The 18,095-nt window shown below is 39.5% G+C and overlaps 1 protein-coding gene across 1 annotated transcript in view; it reads right to left on the minus strand.

The window, feature by feature from the left end:
- LOC150082411 (glutamate [NMDA] receptor subunit 1-like) overlaps nt 1-18,095 on the minus strand; it is a 514,944-nt gene that overhangs the window by 90,953 nt on the left and 405,896 nt on the right. Inside the window, exon 14 of the mRNA XM_090380513.1 lies at nt 12,196-12,344. Within this exon, the coding sequence (XP_090236639.1) occupies nt 12,196-12,344 (149 nt within the window). The remainder of the gene's footprint in view (nt 1-12,195; nt 12,345-18,095) is intronic.

Below are 18,095 nucleotides of genomic sequence, written 5' to 3' on the forward strand. Positions count from 1 at the left end.
TTATCCCTGCTGGAAAAATTCCTGTATATCATTGACAATACTCCATGAGCTACTCTTGCAGCCCGTCTGCACTGCTCAGAGAACTTCATATCTGCCTGCACAACCACCCCCAAGTCCCTTTCATTCTCTACCACTGTCAGTGTTGTACCCCAGAATTGATACGTTGCTCCGGGGTTGCTGTTTCCCATGTGTAGTACTTTACATTTGTCAATGTTAAACTTCATTTGCCACCTCTCAGCCCATCTGCTCAACCTTTCCAGATCCTGTTGCAACAGCATAGTGTCAGTAGTGTCCTTGACAACCCTGCCAACCTTTGTATCGTCTGCAAACTTGGACATTAAGCCCGATATACCATCATCAATATCATTTATAAATACAGAAAACAATAATGGACCCAACACTGAGGGACTCCACTAATAACATCAGTCCACGATGAGCAGTGTCCATTGATTACCACTCTCTGTCTTCTCCCCCTCAACTACCCCTTTATCCATAGCAGCAATTTGCCTCCAATGTCACACTGCTCCAATTTGTGTAGCAGTCTTCCATGTGCAACAGTATCAAAAGCCTTTCTAAGATCCAAGTATATAATATCAAAGTTATTCCCTGCATCCAGCTCTTTTGTGACTGCATCATAGTATCCAATCAAGTTGGTCAGGCAAGACTTCCCCTTAACAAAACCATGCTGTGTCTGAGCTATAACTGAAGTCTTGTCTAAATGATCCTGCAGTGCTTCTTTAACCAGTGCCTCCATTAATTTTACAGGAACAGAAGTTAAGCTCACAGGTCTATAATTACTTGTTTCAGCCTTTGATCCTCCTTTGTGAATTGGGGTCACATTTGCACATTTCCAGTCCATGGGTACCTCCCCTGAGTCCAAGGAAGCTCTCATAACTATGGCTAAGGGTTTGCTTACTTCCTTTGCTGCCTCCTTTAATATAACTGGATAGATCCCATCCACCCCGGGTGCCTTTCTTGTGTTTATCTTCAACAGTTTCTCCTTCACTTTACTCCCAGTTATTTCAAGATTCTGTAGCTTACTGCTAGAGTTGAATACACCTCTGGCATCCCCCTTGCTGAATAACTCCTCATGTGTGAATGTCGATGCAAAATATTCATTTAGTTTGTTAGCTACCTGAGCAGGATCATCAACAGTTGACCCATCAATATCAAGTGGACCAATCTGATTCATCCCCTTCCTTCTAGAGTTTACATAAGTAAAGAACTCTTTGCTGTTTTTCTTTGCATCCCTTGCCAAGGATTTCTCGTAATCTGCCTTCGCCTGCCTAACCTCCTTTGTAACTTGGTTGCATATCAACTTGTATCTATCATAGGCTTCTGTGTCATGTGTTAATTTGTAAGTATCCCATGCTGAAAAAATATAACTGAATAGATCCCGCCTGCCCCAGGTGTCTTTCTTATGTTTAAGTTGAACAATGTCTCTTCCACTTTTCTCTCAGTTAGCATAAGTAGAGGCATATGATGCAAGAAAGCAAGCATACAGCATCAGCCAAAAAACAGAAAAAAATTAAACCTTCTCATTTCACACATCCATTCGCTCCAAATGTTTGTCTAGTTCTGCCTTGAATCTATTTAAGCTATCAACTTCTGCAACGACAGATGGAAGTTTGTTCCAGCAATCAACCACCCGCTGGCTAAAGGAAAACTTCCACATATCTATCCTACAACTGTCTTTCCTCAATTTGAATTTATGCCCTTAATTTGAATTTAGGCGATCATTCCGAGTAAGAGGAAGAATCCCATCAGCATTGAGCATACTCAAACCATTCAAGGCAATATACACCTCAATCAGATCACCTTGCAGGTGACTAGTCTCCAGACACTGTAATTTTCAAAACTTAAGCCTTTCTTCATAAGAGCAACCCTTTGTTAGCATTAGCATTAGCATTAGTAGAGGCATTTGATGCAAGAAAGCAAGCTTATGCAGCATCAGCCAAAAAAAAAAAAAAAAAAAAAAAACCACTTCCACTTCACCCCTCTGTTCGTTCAAAATACCTGTCCAGCTGAGCCTTAAACTTATTTAGGCTATCAACCTCCACCAAAAGGGATGGCAGTCTGTTCCACCAACCGACCACCCGCTGGCTAAAGGCAAATTTCCGCACGTCTATCCTACATCTGTCTTTCCTCAATTTGAATTTATGCCCTCTCAGGTGATTTTTCTGAGCTAGAGGAAGAATCCCATCAGCATTGAGCATGCTTAAACCATTCAAGGCTTTATACACCTCTATCAGATCACCTCGCTGGTGCCTAGTCTCCAGACACTGTAATTTGCAAAACTTAAGCCTTTCCTCGTAAGAGCACCCCTTTGTTCCATTCACTAATCTTGTTGCCCTTCTCTGTACTCGTTCCAGCAGCTCTACATCCTTCTTGAAATGAGGCCTCCAGACCTGTATACAGTACTCTAGGTGTGGCCTGACCATTGCCTTATACAAGGAAATAATCACCTCCTTATCCCTGCTGGAAAAATTCCTGTATATCATTGACAATACTCCATGAGCTACCCTTGCAGCCCGTCTGCACTCCTCAGAGAACTTTATATCTGCCTGCACAACCACCCCCAAGTCCCTTTCATTCTCTACCACTGTCAGTGTAGTACCACAGAGTTGATACGTTGCTCTGGGGTTGCTGTTTCCCATGTGTAGTACTTTACATTTGTCAATATTAGACTTCATTTGCCACCTCTCAGCCCATCTGCTCAACCTTTCCAGATCCTGTTGCAGCAGTGTAGTGTCAGTAGTGTCCTTGACAACCCTGCCAACCTTTGTATCATCTGCAAACTTGGACATTAAGCTTGATATACCATCATCAATATCATTTATAAATACAGAAAACAATAATGGACCCAACACTGAGCCCTGAGGGACTCCACTAATAACATTAGTCCATGATGAGCAGTGTCCATTGATTACCACTCTCTGTCTTCTCCCACTCAACCACCCCTTTATCCATAGCAGCAATTTGCCTCCAATGTCACACTGCTCCAATTTGTGTAGCAGTCTTCCATGTGCCACAGTATCAAAAGCCTTTCTAAGATCCAAGTATATAATATCAAAGTTATTCCCTGCATCCAGTTCTTTTGTGACTGCATCATAGTATCCAATCAAGTTGGTCAGGCAAGACTTCCCCTTAACAAAACCATGCTGTGTCTGAGCTATAACTGAAGTCTTGTCTAAATGATCCTGCAGTGCTTCTTTAACCAGTGCCTCCATTAATTTTCCTGGAACAGAAGTTAAGCTCACAGGTCTATAGTTACTTGTGTCAGCCTTTGATCCTCCTTTGTGAATTGGGGTCACATTTGCACATTTCCAGTCTATGGGTACCTCCCCTGAGTCCAAGGAAGCTCTCATAATTATGGCTAAGGGTTTGCTTACTTGCTTTGCTGCCTCCTTTAATATAACTGGATAGATCCCATCCACCCCAGGTGCCTTTCTTATGTTTATCTTCAACAGTTTCTCCTCCACTTTACTCCCAGTTATTTCAAGATTCTCTAGCTTACTGCTAGAGTTGAATACACCTCTGGCATTCCCCTTGCTGAATAACTCCTCATGTGTGAATGTCGATGCAAAATATTCATTTAGTTTGTTAGCTACCTGAGCAGGATCATCAACACTTGACCCATCAATATCAAGTGGACCAATCTGATTCATCCCCTTCCTTCTAGAGTTTACATAAGTAAAGAACTCTTTGCTGTTTTTCTTTGCATCCCTTGCCAAGGATTTCTCGTAATCTGCCTTCGCCTGCCTAACCTCCTTTGTAACTTGGTTGCATATCAACTTGTATCTATCATAGGCTTCTGTGTCATGTGTTAATTTGTAAGTATCCCATGCATTTTTCTTCTCTGCCATATGCCTCATTAGTTCATCTGACATCCATTTTGGCCTAAACCTTGAACAATATTTCTTAGTTGGTATGTAAAGCCTAGTAGCTTCCAAGATATGTTCTTTGAATGCTTCCCATTTTGAATTTGCTGTTGGTAACATCATCAGTTGGTCCCACTGTATAGAATTTAAATACTGTCTCAGTCCATCGTAGTCGCCTTTACGGAAGCAATAACCCTTCCCTTTACCCCTAATGGTAGTTACCTCTTTCAGTAAATCTCACTTCAGCACACTATGATCACTGCCACCTAGTGGTTCATTTATCTGCAGATTCTTAATGCATGAAGAATCACTGCTGATAATCAAATCAAGAGTATTACTCCCTCTAGTTGCTTCCTGAACATGCTGATATAGAAAACAATCATCCAATAAATCCACAAAAGCCCTGCTAGTGTGTGAGTAACCAGCCCCCAAATTCCAGTCAATATCTGGGAAATTAAAATCTCCCATTATAAGACTCTCTGATTTACTGGCCCACTCTATTTCCCTGTACAGTTCCTTATTATACTCATCAGAGTCATTAGGCCTATAGCACACTCCTACTCTCAATTTTGATCTCCCAATGCTTATGTCACACCAAACTGACTCAACACTGCACTGTCCAGCGATGTCTATCCTTTCTGTAGACGTTGTACTCCCCAAATTGCAGTTCTGCATCCCTTATATCTGTGTGACACCACGTCTCTGATATCCCAACAATATCTGCCTTTGATGTTTTGAGCAATACCACAAATTCATGAAATTTATTTACTAAACTCCTAGCATTGGTGTACACGCAAGTATACTTGCACCTGTTTCTATTCTTAGCTACCCTAACACAACCCATGTGTTTATTTGTACCGCAATGGCTCCCAGCAGTCTCTGAAATACCATGCATCTTGTTTTTCAGGCTTCTACTCATTCTAATAGAAGTAGTGCAAGAATCTCTTTCACCTCTGCCAGTGGCTACTGTCAATCTATTGGTCTTTGTCTCCCCCCAAGCTAGCAGTTTTCCGACCCACCTAACATTCACTAATCTTGTTGCCCTTCTCTGTACTTGTTTAAACAGCTTTACATCCTTCTAAAAATGAGGCCTCCAGACCTGTATACAGTACTCAAGGTGTGGCCTGACCACTGCCTTATAGAAGAGGATAATCACCTCCTTATTCCTGCTAGAAAAATTCCTGTATATCATTGACAAGACACCATGAGGAACTCTTGCAGGCCATTTGCACTGCTTAGAAAACTTCATATCTGACTGCACAATTACCCCAGGTCCTCTTCATTCTCTACCACTCTGAGTGTAGTAAGACACAATAGATTTGTTACTCTGGGGTTACTGCTACCCATATGCAGTACTTTACTTTTGTTAATGTTAAACTTTAGTTGCCTGGCGCCTCCGTAGCCAGGTGGAAAGGAGCAGCAGTGCGTAGCACAAGCTTCTTGATTAGACCGGGGTTCGAGCCCGTCACTATCAAATACGGAGGATAAGGAAAGGTTATGGAATGACCACCGCATATTCCCGGAGCAATATGGCCTTAGTTGCTAATGCTCCTAAAAAAAAAAAAAAAAAAAAAAAAACCAAACCAAACTTCAGTTGCCACCTCTCAGCCAATCTACTCAACTTTTCTAGATCCTGTTGCAGTAGCATATTCTCATTAGTGTCATTATTAACCCTGCCAACCTTCGTATCATCTGCAAACTGAGACATTAACCCTGATATACCTTTATCAATATCATTAATAAATACAGAAAACAACGACTCAACGATGGACCCTGTTAACATTAGTTCACGAATGGCAGTGTCCATTAATTACCACCCTCTGTCTTCTCCTATTCAACCATCCCTTTATCCATAGTAGCAATTTGCCCCCAATGCTGCACTGCTCCAATTTGTCTTCCATGTGGAATAGTATCAAAAGCCTTCTTAATATTCAAGTATATGATATCAAAATTATTCTTTGCATCCAGTTCCTTTGTGACCACATTATAGTATCCAATCAAATTGGTCAGACAAGACTTCCCCTTAACAAACCCATGCTGTGTCTGTACTATAACTGAAGTCTTGTCTAGATGACCCTGCAGTGCTTTTTTGACCAGTGCTTCCATTAATTTCCCCAGAACAGAAGTTAAACTAACAGGTCTGTAATTACTTGTATCCCTTTGATTCTCCTTTGTGAATTGGGGTGATATTTGCATATCTTCAGTCCATGGGTACCTCCCTTGAGTCCAAGGAAGCTCTCATAATTATGGCTAAGGGTTTGCTTACTTCCTTTGATGCCTAGTTTAATAAAACTTTATAGATCCTATCCATCCCAGGTGCCTTTCTTATGTTTATCTTCAACAGTTTGCTGGTGAAGATATTACAAAATCATTTAGCTCCCTGCTAGAGTTTGATAAGCTTCTGCCATCTACTTCCCTAAAGAATTCCTCGTATGTGAATGTAGATGCAAAATACTCATTCAGTTTGCCATCAACCTGAGTGGGGTCATCAACAGTCGAACCATCGATATCAAGTGGACCAATGTGATTCCTCTAGTGTTTACATAAGTAAAGAACTCATTGCTGTTTATCTTTACATCCTTTGCCATAGATTTTTTATTATCTGTTTTATCTTTCTTAACCTCCTCTGTGACTTAATTACACACTAGTTTTTTATCTACCATATAATAATAATAATAAAATTCTTTATTCATAGAAATGTAGGACATGATTCCCGCTACAGGAAACCAGAGGAATCTTACAATTAACTGGATACATTACATTCAGTACATAAAAAACTACGTGGGTACACAGCAAATACATAGAATAAATAGAAAGGGTGCAAGAATATTTGTTGATGCTATCGAGGCAGTGTTAGGTGGGTCGCAAAACTGCTAGCTTGGGGGGAGACAAAGACCAATAGATTGACAGTAGCCACTGGCAGAGTTGAAAGAGATTCTTGCACTGCTTCTATTAGAATGAGCAGAAGCCTGAAAAACAAGATGCATGATATTTCAGAGACTGCTGGGAGCCATTGCGGTACAAGTATACTTGCATGTACGCCAGTGCTAGGAGTTTAGTAAACAAATTTGATGAATTTGAGGTATTGCTCAAAACATCAAAGGCAGATATTGTTGGGATATCAGAGACGTGGTGTCACACAGATATAAGGGATGCAGAACTGGAATTTGGGGAATACAATGTCTACAGAAAGGATAGACAGGATAGGAAGGGGGTAGGGGTTATGCTATTAGTTAAGAAACACATAAAAACCAAGGAAGTGAAGCCAGTCGACATCGCTGGACAGTGTAGTGTTGAGTCAGTTTGGTGTGACATAAGCATTGGGAGATCAAAATTGAGAATAGGAGTGTGCTATAGGCCCAATGACTCTGATGAGTATAATAAGAAACTGTACAGGGAAATAGAGTGGGCCAGTAAATCAGAGAGTCTTATAATGGGAGATTTTAATTTCCCAGATATTGACTGGAATTTGGGGGCTGGTCACTCACACACTAGCAGGGCTTTTGTGGATTTATTGGATGATTGTTTTCTACATCAGCATGTTCGGGAGGCAACTAGAGGGAGTAATACTCTTGATTTGATTATCAGCAGTGATTCTTCATGCATTAAGAATCTGCAGATAAATGAACCACTAGGTGGCAGTGATCACAGGGTGCTGAAGTGGGATTTACTCAAAGAGGTAACTACCATTAGGGATAAAGGGAAGGGTTATTGCTTCCGTAAAGGTGACTACGATGGACTGAGACAGTATTTAAATTCTATACGGTGGGACCAACTGATGATGTTACCAACAGCAAATTCAAAATGGGAAGCATTCAAAGAACTTATCTTGAAAGCTACTAGGCTTTACATACCAACTAAGAAATACTGTTCAAGGTTTAGGCCAAAATGGATGTCAGATGAACTAATGAGGCATATGGCAGAAAAGAAAAATGCATGGGATACTTAGAGATTAACACATGACACAGAAGCCTATAATAGATACAAGTTGATATGCAACCAAGTTACAAAGGAGGTTAGGCAGGCGAAGGCAGATTACGAGAAATCCTTGGCAAGGGATGCAAAGAAAAACAGCAAAGAGTTCTTTACTTATGTAAACTCTAGAAGGAAGGGGATGAATCAGATTGGTCCACTTGATATTGATTAGTCAACTGCTGATGATCCTGCTCAAGGTAGCTAACAAACTAAATGAATATTTTGCATTGACATTCACACATGAGGAGTTATTCAGCGAGGGGAATGCCAGAGGCGTATTCAACTCTAGCAGTAAGCTACAGAATCTTGAAATAACTGGGAGTAAAGTGGAGGAGAAACTGTTGAAGATAAACACAAGAAAGGCACCCGGGGTGGATGGGATCTATCCAGTTATAATAAAGGAGGCAGCAAAGGAAGTAAGCAAACCCTTAGCCATAATTATGAGAGCTTCCTTGGATTCAGGGGAGGTACCCTAGACTGGAAATGTACAAATGTGACCCCAATTCACAAAGGAGGATCAAAGGCTGACACAAGCAATTATAGACCTGTGAGTTTAACTTCTGTTCCAGGAAAATTAATGGAGGCACTGGTTAAAGAAGCACTGCAGGATCATTTAGTCAAGACTTCAGTTATAGCTCGGACACAGCATGGTTTTGTTAAGGGGAAGTCTTGACTGACCAATTTGATTGGATACTATGATGCAGTCACAAAAGAATTGGATGCAGGGAATAGCTTTGATATTATATACTTGGATCTTAGAAAGGCTTTTGATACTGTTGCACATGGAAGACTTCTACACAAATTGGAGCAGTGTGACATTGGAGGCAAATTGCTGCTATGGATAAAGGGGGTGGTTGAGGGGGAGAAGACAGAGAGTGGTAATCAATGGACACTGCTCATCGTGGACTAATGTTATTAGTGGAGTCCCTCAGGGCTCAGTGTTGGGTCCATAATTGTTTTCTGTATTTATAAATGATATTGATGATGGTATATCAAGCTTAATGTCCAAGTTTTCAGACGATACAAAGGTTGGCAGGGTTGTCAAGGACACTACTGACACTATGCTGCTGCAACAGGATCTGGAAAGGTTGAGCAGATGGGCTGAGAGGTGGCAAATGAAGTCTAATATTGACAAATGTAAAGTACTACACATGGGAAACAGCAACCCCAGAGCAACGTATCAACTCTGTGGTACTACACTGACAGTGGTAGAGAATGAAAGGGACTTGGGGGTGGTTGTGCAGGCAGATATAAAGTTCTCTGAGGAGTGCAGACGGGCTGCAAGGGTAGCTCATGGAGTATTGTCAATGATATACAGGAATTTTTCCAGCAGGGATAAGGAGGTGATTATTTCCTTGTATAAGGCAATGGTCAGGCCACACCTAAAGTACTGTATACAGGTCTGGAGGCCTCATTTCAAGAAGGATGTAGAGCTGCTGGAACGAGTACAGAGAAGGGCAAAAAGATTAGTGAATGGAACAAAGGGGTGCTCTTACGAAGAGGCTTAAATTTTGCAAATTACAGTGTCTGGAGACTAGGCACCAGCGAGGTGATCTGATAGAGGTGTATAAAGCCTTGAATGGTTTAAGCATGCTCAATGCTGATGGGATTCTTCCTCTAGCTCAGAAAAATCACCTGAGAGGGCATATATTCAAATTGAGGAAAGACAGATGTAGGATAGATGTGCGGAAATTTGCCTTTAGCCAGCGGGTGGTTGGTTGAACAGACTTCCATCCCTTGTCGTGGAGGTTGATAGCCTAAATAAGTTTAAAGCTCAGCTGGACAGATATTTTGAACGAACAGAGGGGTGAAGTGGAAGTGGGTTTTTTTTTTTTTTTTTTTTTTGGCTGATGCTGCATAAGCTTGCTTTCTTACATCAAATGCCTCTACTAATGCTAATGCTAATATACAGTGCAATATACACAGCTAATATTGCAATAAATAGATTTTATAGTTATTATAACAGATTGATTATATAGAGCTTATATGGCATTACAGTATATAGGTTTTATACTTATTATATACAATCTGCAACACATTGAGACACTCTGGATACTTTCACTGGGAGTTATTCCACTGACACTTGCAGGAATGCTGAATGCACTTGACTATGGATTTGCACTTTTCTCTTCTGTAGGCAGAATCTCTGGACCACACATCCAAATCAATGTTTGCGGAGTTCAGCGGGCCGATGATGCTGTTTGGAAAGTGCTGCTTAAAGGTGAAGAGCTTCCGCAGGTTATAACAGGGCACTGAATGGTTTCTGAGGGCTCTACCAGGGATTTTCCACCCTACGATTTCCCAGATATTAACGGAGTTGAGAGCAGCGGAGTACAGATTAAGAGCCATTGTGAGCTTCCTTGTATATGCCAGGTGCTGGGCCGGGGGTCTATTTATGCAGAGTTGTGATTTTGATGTTGTATAGGGTAGGTGAGCCCAATTGTTGGCCCACTTTAGGACCCAGAATTCCAGACCCCCGAATATCTTCAGATGGGACAGAGGAGCAGCGGACCAAACTTCCAAACTTCTAATACCATAACTGATGACAGAACTAAAATAGTAGAGGGGAAATTTTCTGACTGTTTCCTTGTTGTGGGCTCTACAGTGATCAAGTTTCATACCCCAGAAAGCCCGTAATGCTCTTGAATGCAGTTGCTGGATTTGTTCCTTATACGTTAGGTTTTCGTTGATTACCACTCCTAGGAATTTTACAGAATGAGTGGCGACGGAACATGCCCCACAATGGAGGGCTGCAGAGAGGCTGCTGGATTGAGGTCTGCTTGTGCTCTAGGTGAGAAAATGATATATTTGGATTTTTCAGGGTCTATTTCAAGCCCAAAATCGGTAGAGTGTCCACAGAAAGAGGAGAGATTTGTTCAGGATGACAGAATTCGATAATTCCTCTGCCTGGTCTGGTGAGGTGTGTTAGTCGGGCTTGAGAGGTAACAAACAATATTGTCGGCATAGGCTATGAATGCAGGTATTTCATTCATTAGTGGAATAAATATTGCTGAAAAAAGCAGTGCTGACAATGATCCACCTTGGAGTATACCGACGTGATGCTTCTATGTTGCCTGATAATGTATATGCATTCATTCAATTTTTCTTCTCTGCCACAAGTCTCATTGGTTCATCTGACCTCCATTTAGGTCTATACTCTGAAAAGTATTTCTTAGTTGGTATGAAAAGCCAAGTAGCTTCTACGATTAGTTCCGTGAATGCTCTCAATTTAGAATTTACGGATGGTAATATTGTTGGTTGGTCTTGCTCTATAGAATTTAATAACTGTCTGAGATCACTGCAGTCGCCTTTACAAAAGCAAATACTTTCCCATTATGCTTGACGGTAGTTACATCTTTAAGTAAATCCCACATCAATACACTGTACTCGCTGTTATCTAGTGTTCTTTTATCTACATATTCTTAATGAATGAATGAAAAATTGCTGCTTTTTAGCAGATCAAGAGTATTGCTCTCTCTCGCTTGTTGCCTCTGTAATGTGCTCCTGTAGAAAGCAGTCATCCAGTAAATCCACAAAAATGTTGCTAGTGTGTGAGTGACCAACCAACCCATACATTCCAGTCAATATCTGGAAACTTAAAATCTCTCATTAAAAGACATTCTGATTTACTGGCCCACTCTGTTTCTCTGTACAGTTGTTTATTGTACTCATCAAAATCATTAGCATTAGCATTAGTAGAGGCATACAATGCAAAAAAGCAAGCGTATGCAGCATCAGCCAAAAAAAAACGCTCCTGTTTCACCCTCCATTCGTCCCAAATGCCTGTCCAGCTCAGCCTTAAATTTATTTAGGCTATTAGCTTCCACAACAAAAGATGGAAGCCTGTTCCACCAATCAACTACCTGCTGGCTAAAGGCAAATTTCCGCACATCTATTCTACAACTACCTTTCCTCAATTTGAAACTTTGCCCCCTCAAGTTCTTAGTCTGAGCAAGAGCAATCCCATCAGCATTCAGCTTGCCTCAGATCACCTCGCAGAACTTAAGCCTTTCTTGGTAAGAGCACCCCTTTGTTCCCCTCACCAATCTTGTTGCCCTTCTTTGTACTCGTTCTAGCAACTCTACATCCTTCATAAAATGAGGTCTCTCCAGACCTGTACACAGTACTCTAGGTGTGGCCTGACCACTGCTTTGTATAACGGGATAATCGCCTCATTGTCCCTGCTAGCAAAATTCCTATATATCATTGACAAGACTCCATGACCTGCCAGGGCAGATCATGGAGTCTTGTAACTGCAAATTATGAATAAAATAATATTTTTTAACTGCAAATTATAAATAAGTTAATATTCTATTCAGTATAATTTAATCATTCATACTCTGGCATCGTTGATTCCAGTTAATGATGTTTCAGGTCTATCCAACACTAAAAAAGCAGCTAGGTTGGCTGTGTAGGATGCTACCACAATCATAGCAAAGCCTGCCCACACCATACCAAGAACCCGGGCACTGAAGCTTCGAGGTGTACCTAAAAAATGGTGATGAATAACACTATATATCTGAATTATCCTTCAAACATTAAATTTGTATTCTCTTAGTTAAACTTTTGTTAAATGTTTATAGTTGCTACCTAATGATGGTAATTTGACCTTTTAACTTAAAATTACATTCACAAGAATTATATAGTAAACACTTGCTTTAATCTTTACAGATCTCAATTTTATGGATTTGAAACAATGGACAGAGCCTATTGAACCAGGCTATTTATTTGTACAGGACCAACAGACTGAGATAACTGCCTCATTTTGATGGTATTTAACATCAAGTGAAATATTTTCACAATAAAGCAGAGTGAAATCTTGAATCTCTGATTTTGGTATTCTGATTCTCTAGCAGAGTGAAAGAGAATTAGGATTTTTCTTGCATTTACTTTTATCACCTTGCTGAATGTGTCTGACATCGGTAAGGATGTCATCTCAATAAATTTTAGTCAAAGTTTCCATTGGCACTGTGTTACACACTAAAATTTCAAGCCCTTTACCCCACATAATGAATGCAGTAAAAATATAGTATTACATAGTATTACAATACTTGCAAAATTTTTGTTCCATAATAGAGAACCTTTTCATAAAATTCTAACAATTTTAGTGACTATACATATTTCTTTGAGTCTAACAATGCAATTTAATTGAATGGAACCTTTTCCATATAGCCCATTAAAGCAAGATTTTACTGTATGTGCAGCACAGTTAACTCTATAAAATCAGCACTCACATAGATTGAGAGGTGCCAGATTTTAGAGAGGAATACCTAGTGGCTGAGCAGTTTTGGAGTAGCACATTTCAACAAATGTTAAATTTTAAAAACCACAAAAGAGTTAACTCAACCTTTTCTTCGTAGGGTTCTCATCTGTACACAACTCTCTCAAACCCGACTTATTTTTGACATGATTTTAAAATGATTTAAAATTAAATAAACTTCATGATGTTTCATGAAGTTTATTTAATATTAAATGTGTTCAGTTCTAGTCTTTGACTGTTCAGACACCCCCCGGGATAACAGTCGAAAGCCCCCAACCTGACCCCAGACCTATCCAATCCACCATGCAACCTCAAGCGACTAAAGACATTGTGTCAAAAATTAAAAATAAACATCACTAAAATTATCATGGAATATACTAAAAACTACGATGATGAAAATAAATAAATTATAATGAAACAATCTCCTAAAAGAACTTGTTCCTTCCTGAAGGGGACCAAGCTTTTTGACATACCATTGTGTTCACAGGTAGGAAACCAAATGCACGATGTGAGTATTCCCTACACTATTTATTGATGAGAGATTTCTTGTTACTAAGCATGAGCATAAAAGTCCATGAATCCAAGATTTGTGGACATAAATAACAAATGTTAAAGTATTAACAACTAAACTTATTTACATCTGTAAACATTTATAATGATTAAAAGTTGGTAGTGCTAGTGGTCAAATGTAAATAATAGTTCAATTTTTAAAATGTAAACAGACAACAATAAACAAAGTCAAAGAAATGTTGAGATGTACTGTAATATCAATTTTAAGTGCATGCTTAGTACAGCATCACATAGAATGAATGTGTTCTACATGACAGTTGAGTTGTTTTGCACTTGTTTGGAGAGGTCGATTTTGAGTCCAGTCGTGCACTAGAGGAATTAGTGTTAGTGTCAGCTTATAGTGTAAGGAAGCTGATCTAATCATTTGAGTTGCCTATATTTGGTGCCTTTCAAGAAGCTCAATTTTTTGGTCAAAGTTTCCATACTTGGACACAGCATTCCAAATGCGGTCTTACATTTACTTTATACATTGGAACTGTCACCTCCCTACAATATTATTCGATAAATCCTAAATAGGACACCATGGGCTTTCCTGGCTGCCTATTTGTAATACTCGGAAAACTTCATATCTGCCCATACTGTACAACAATGTGTTGGAGGCAGCACTGAGGTGACATTGTATGGTTATGTGTACAACAACCTTAAGACTTTAAAAGCAATGAGTAAACTAATACCATGGAATCTTTACACTTAGTTAGTGTTGCATAACACACTCACAAAGGAGCATAGTTAAAATGGGAGGGGGTAATATATAACACAAAATTTGCAATACTTAATTTTTTATCATTCAATAAAACAAATTACATGAAAGACAGAAATTTTGCAGTATAAGTATGAGAACCTACCAGACATAAGGACCTTCTAGGAGAGGGAACATCATTCCAGAATCTTGTTTAAACAGATATTGGCATAAGGAAATATACAGTATATACTGATGAAATTTTAATGTTCAAGTAATAAATATTCTTATTTATACATGACATTAGATACACATTAATATATATCAATGTTAATATTTACTGAATATGGGGAGAACAATGTATACAAGAAAGGACAGGAAGGGAGGAGGGTTATGCTGTTACTTAAGAAACACATAAAATCTAAGGCAGTGCATCCAGTTGACATAGGTGGCCAGTGTAATGTTGAGTCAGTTTGGAGTGACATAAGCACTGGAAAAGCAAAAAATGGCAGTAGGAGTGTGTTATAGGCCTCATGACTCTGATGAGCATGAAGAACAATACAGAGAAATAGAGTGGGCCAGTAAACCAGAATGTCTTTGTATATATTAAGTGCAAAAGCATCATTAATACACAGCCATTTCTGAGTAAACAGAATATTTATAAGGCGGCATCGTTTTAAGTTATATCTCATATTGTGACTATGTTGTTTGTTTGTTATTTGGTTTTTAGGAACATTAGCAACTAAGGCCATATTGCTCCGGGATATGCGGTGGTCATTCCCTGACCTTTCCGCATCCTCCGTATTTGGTGGTGATGGGCTTGAACCCCGGTCTAATCAAGAAGCGTGTGTGCTACACACTGCTGCTCCTTCCCACCTGGCTATGGCAGCACCATATTGTGAATACCTTCACAACGAGTTGCCATGATATTGCACTACTTCGAATAAGTAACGCTTCACCTAAGGAGAAGACTAATGTTACTTATTCTCAGATAGGTTCCGCCACCCAGACAGCACCGTTTCAGGGCTATTTATGTATGTATGTGAATATCTACTCGAATATCCACTTGTCCCTATTAGACTTAGAAAAGCAAAAAGTAGAGGCAAAAGTTATAGTAGGAGTGGAAGAGGAAAAGAAACGGTGTAGAAGAATGAAAGGGACAATAACTCCTTCAACTCACACCACTCAAAAACTCATAAACTCCTCGAATAGGCAACGCTTCCCCAGTGGAGAAGGCTGTTGTTACCTATTCTTGGAAACTCCGGACATCATCAGGCGCCCCCTGGTGCCGTTTCAGGGCTATTTGGCCCTTCTTCAGTGAGTGGGTAGTTACCCAAGTGATGCAATGATGGCAAAACAGTTATGAAGTATAACTCCACAATATGAGAGATGCCTGATGGTGTATGATGTATTTAGACTAAGATGCATTTAGGGCTAAAGCCTCAAGCTGCGAGAAAATTTAGACTATGTATATATTAAGTGCAATAGCATCATTAGTCTAAGTTAAGAAGTTAGTCGTTGTGAAGGTATTCACAATATGAGATATAACTTAAAATGATGACGCCTTATAAATATTCTGTTTACTCAGAAATGGCTGTGTATTAATGATGCTATTGCACTTAATATATATATAGTCTAAATTTGCTCGCAGCTTAAGGCTTTAGCCCTAAATGCATCTCAACCAGAATGTATTATAATGGGAAATTTTAACTTTCCAGATATTGACTGGAACTTTGGATTGATCACTCGCACAACAGCAAGACTTTAGTGGATTCATTGGAGGATTGTTTTCTACAGCAACATGTTTGAGGGGCAACCAGAGGGAGTAATACTCTTGATCTGATTATCGGCAGTGATTATTCATGCACTAAGAATCTGCAGATAAAGGAACCACTAGGTGGTAGCAATCACACTGTACCGATGTAGGATTTACTTAAAGATATAACTACCATCAGGGGTAAAGGGAAGGGTTTTTGCTTTTATAAAGATGACTACAGTGGTCTCAGAGATTTTTTAAATTCTATACAGTGGGACCAACTGATGATGTTAGAAACAGCAAATTCAAAATGGAAAGCATTCAAGGAATTAATCATGAAAGCTACTAGACTTTTCATACCAACTAAGAAATACTTTTCACAGTATAAGACTAAATGTATGTCAGACGAACAAATGAGACTTGTGGCAGAGAAGAAAAATTAAATGAATGCATATAAATTATCAGGTGACACAGAAGCCGATGGTAGATATAATATGTAATATAATATAAAATGATAGATAGCTAGTCTGTAATTAAGTCACAAAGGAGGTTAGGCAAGCGAAGGCAGATTACGAGAAATCTTTAGCAAAGGATACAAAGAAAAACGGCAAAGACTTCTTTACTTATGTAAACTCTAGAAGGAATGGGATGAATCATATTGGTCCACTTGACATCGATGGTTCAACTGTTGATGATTCTGCTCAGCTGACAAACTGAATGAGTATTTTGCATCTATATTTGCACATAAGGGATTATCTATGGAAGTTGAGACCAGAAGTTTATCAATCTCTAGGGAAGCTAAATGATTTTCTAATAGCTGTGAGGAAAGTGGAAGAGAAAATTTGAGGTCAAAATAAGAAAAGCTAGTGGGTTGGATGGGATCTATTCAATTATATCAGGGAGGCAGCAAAGGAAATAAGGAAACCCTTAGCTATAGTTATGAGAGCAACCTTGGATTCAGGAGAGGTCCCTCACAGACTGGAGAAGTGTGAATGTATCCCCAATTCACAAAGGAGGATCAAACAATTACACGGGTAATCCTTTGATCATTACAGACCTATAACTTCTGTTTCATGGAAAATAATGGAGTCACTGGTTAAACAAGTAATGCAAGATCATCTTGACAAGACTGCAGTTATAGTCCAGACACAGCATAGGTTTGTTAAGGGGAAATCAACAATGTCTGACCGACTTTATTGGATACTATGATGTGGTCATTAAGGAACAGGATGCAAAAATTAATTTTGATATCATATACTTGGATTTCAGAACAGCTTTTGATACTGTTGCAAATAACATACTGCTGTACAAATTGGAGCACTGTGGCATTAAGGGCATGTTAATACAATGGATAATGGGTTGGTTGAATAGAAGACTGAGAGTGGTAATCAATGGACAGTGCTCCTTGTGGACTAATGTTATTAGTGAAGTCGTCCAAGGTTCGGTGTTAAGACAACTTTTGTTTTCTATATTTATCAATGATACTGATGAAGGCATATTAGACTTAATGTCCAAGTTTCCAGATGACACAAAGGTTCGCAGGGTTGTTAATGATAATAATGATGGTATACAGCTGTAACAGGATCTAGAAAAGTTGGGCAGATGTGCTGAAAGGTGGCAACTGAAATTTAACATTGACAGATGCAAAATACTGCATATGGGTATCAGTAAACCCAGAGTAAAGTACCAACTTTGCAGTGCTACACTCAGGGTAGGGGAGAATGAAAAAGAAGAATGAATGATGGCACAATTACCTGGGGATAATTGTGCCATCAGATATGAAATTTGCAGAGCCGTGCAGATAGGCTGCCAGAGCAGCTCATGGTGTCTTGTCAACGATACGCAGGAACTTTGCTACCAGCGATAAGAAGGTGATTATGCCTTTGTATAAGGCAATGGTCAGGCCACACCTTGAGTATTGCATACAGGTTTGGAGGCTTCATTTTAGAAAGAATGGAATGTAGTACTAACTGC

Source organism: Mastigoproctus giganteus, chromosome 8 (genome assembly GCF_048544385.1).
Source record: "Mastigoproctus giganteus isolate SK-2022 chromosome 8, ASM4854438v1, whole genome shotgun sequence".
Taxonomy (NCBI): Eukaryota; Metazoa; Arthropoda; class Arachnida; order Uropygi; family Thelyphonidae; genus Mastigoproctus; species Mastigoproctus giganteus.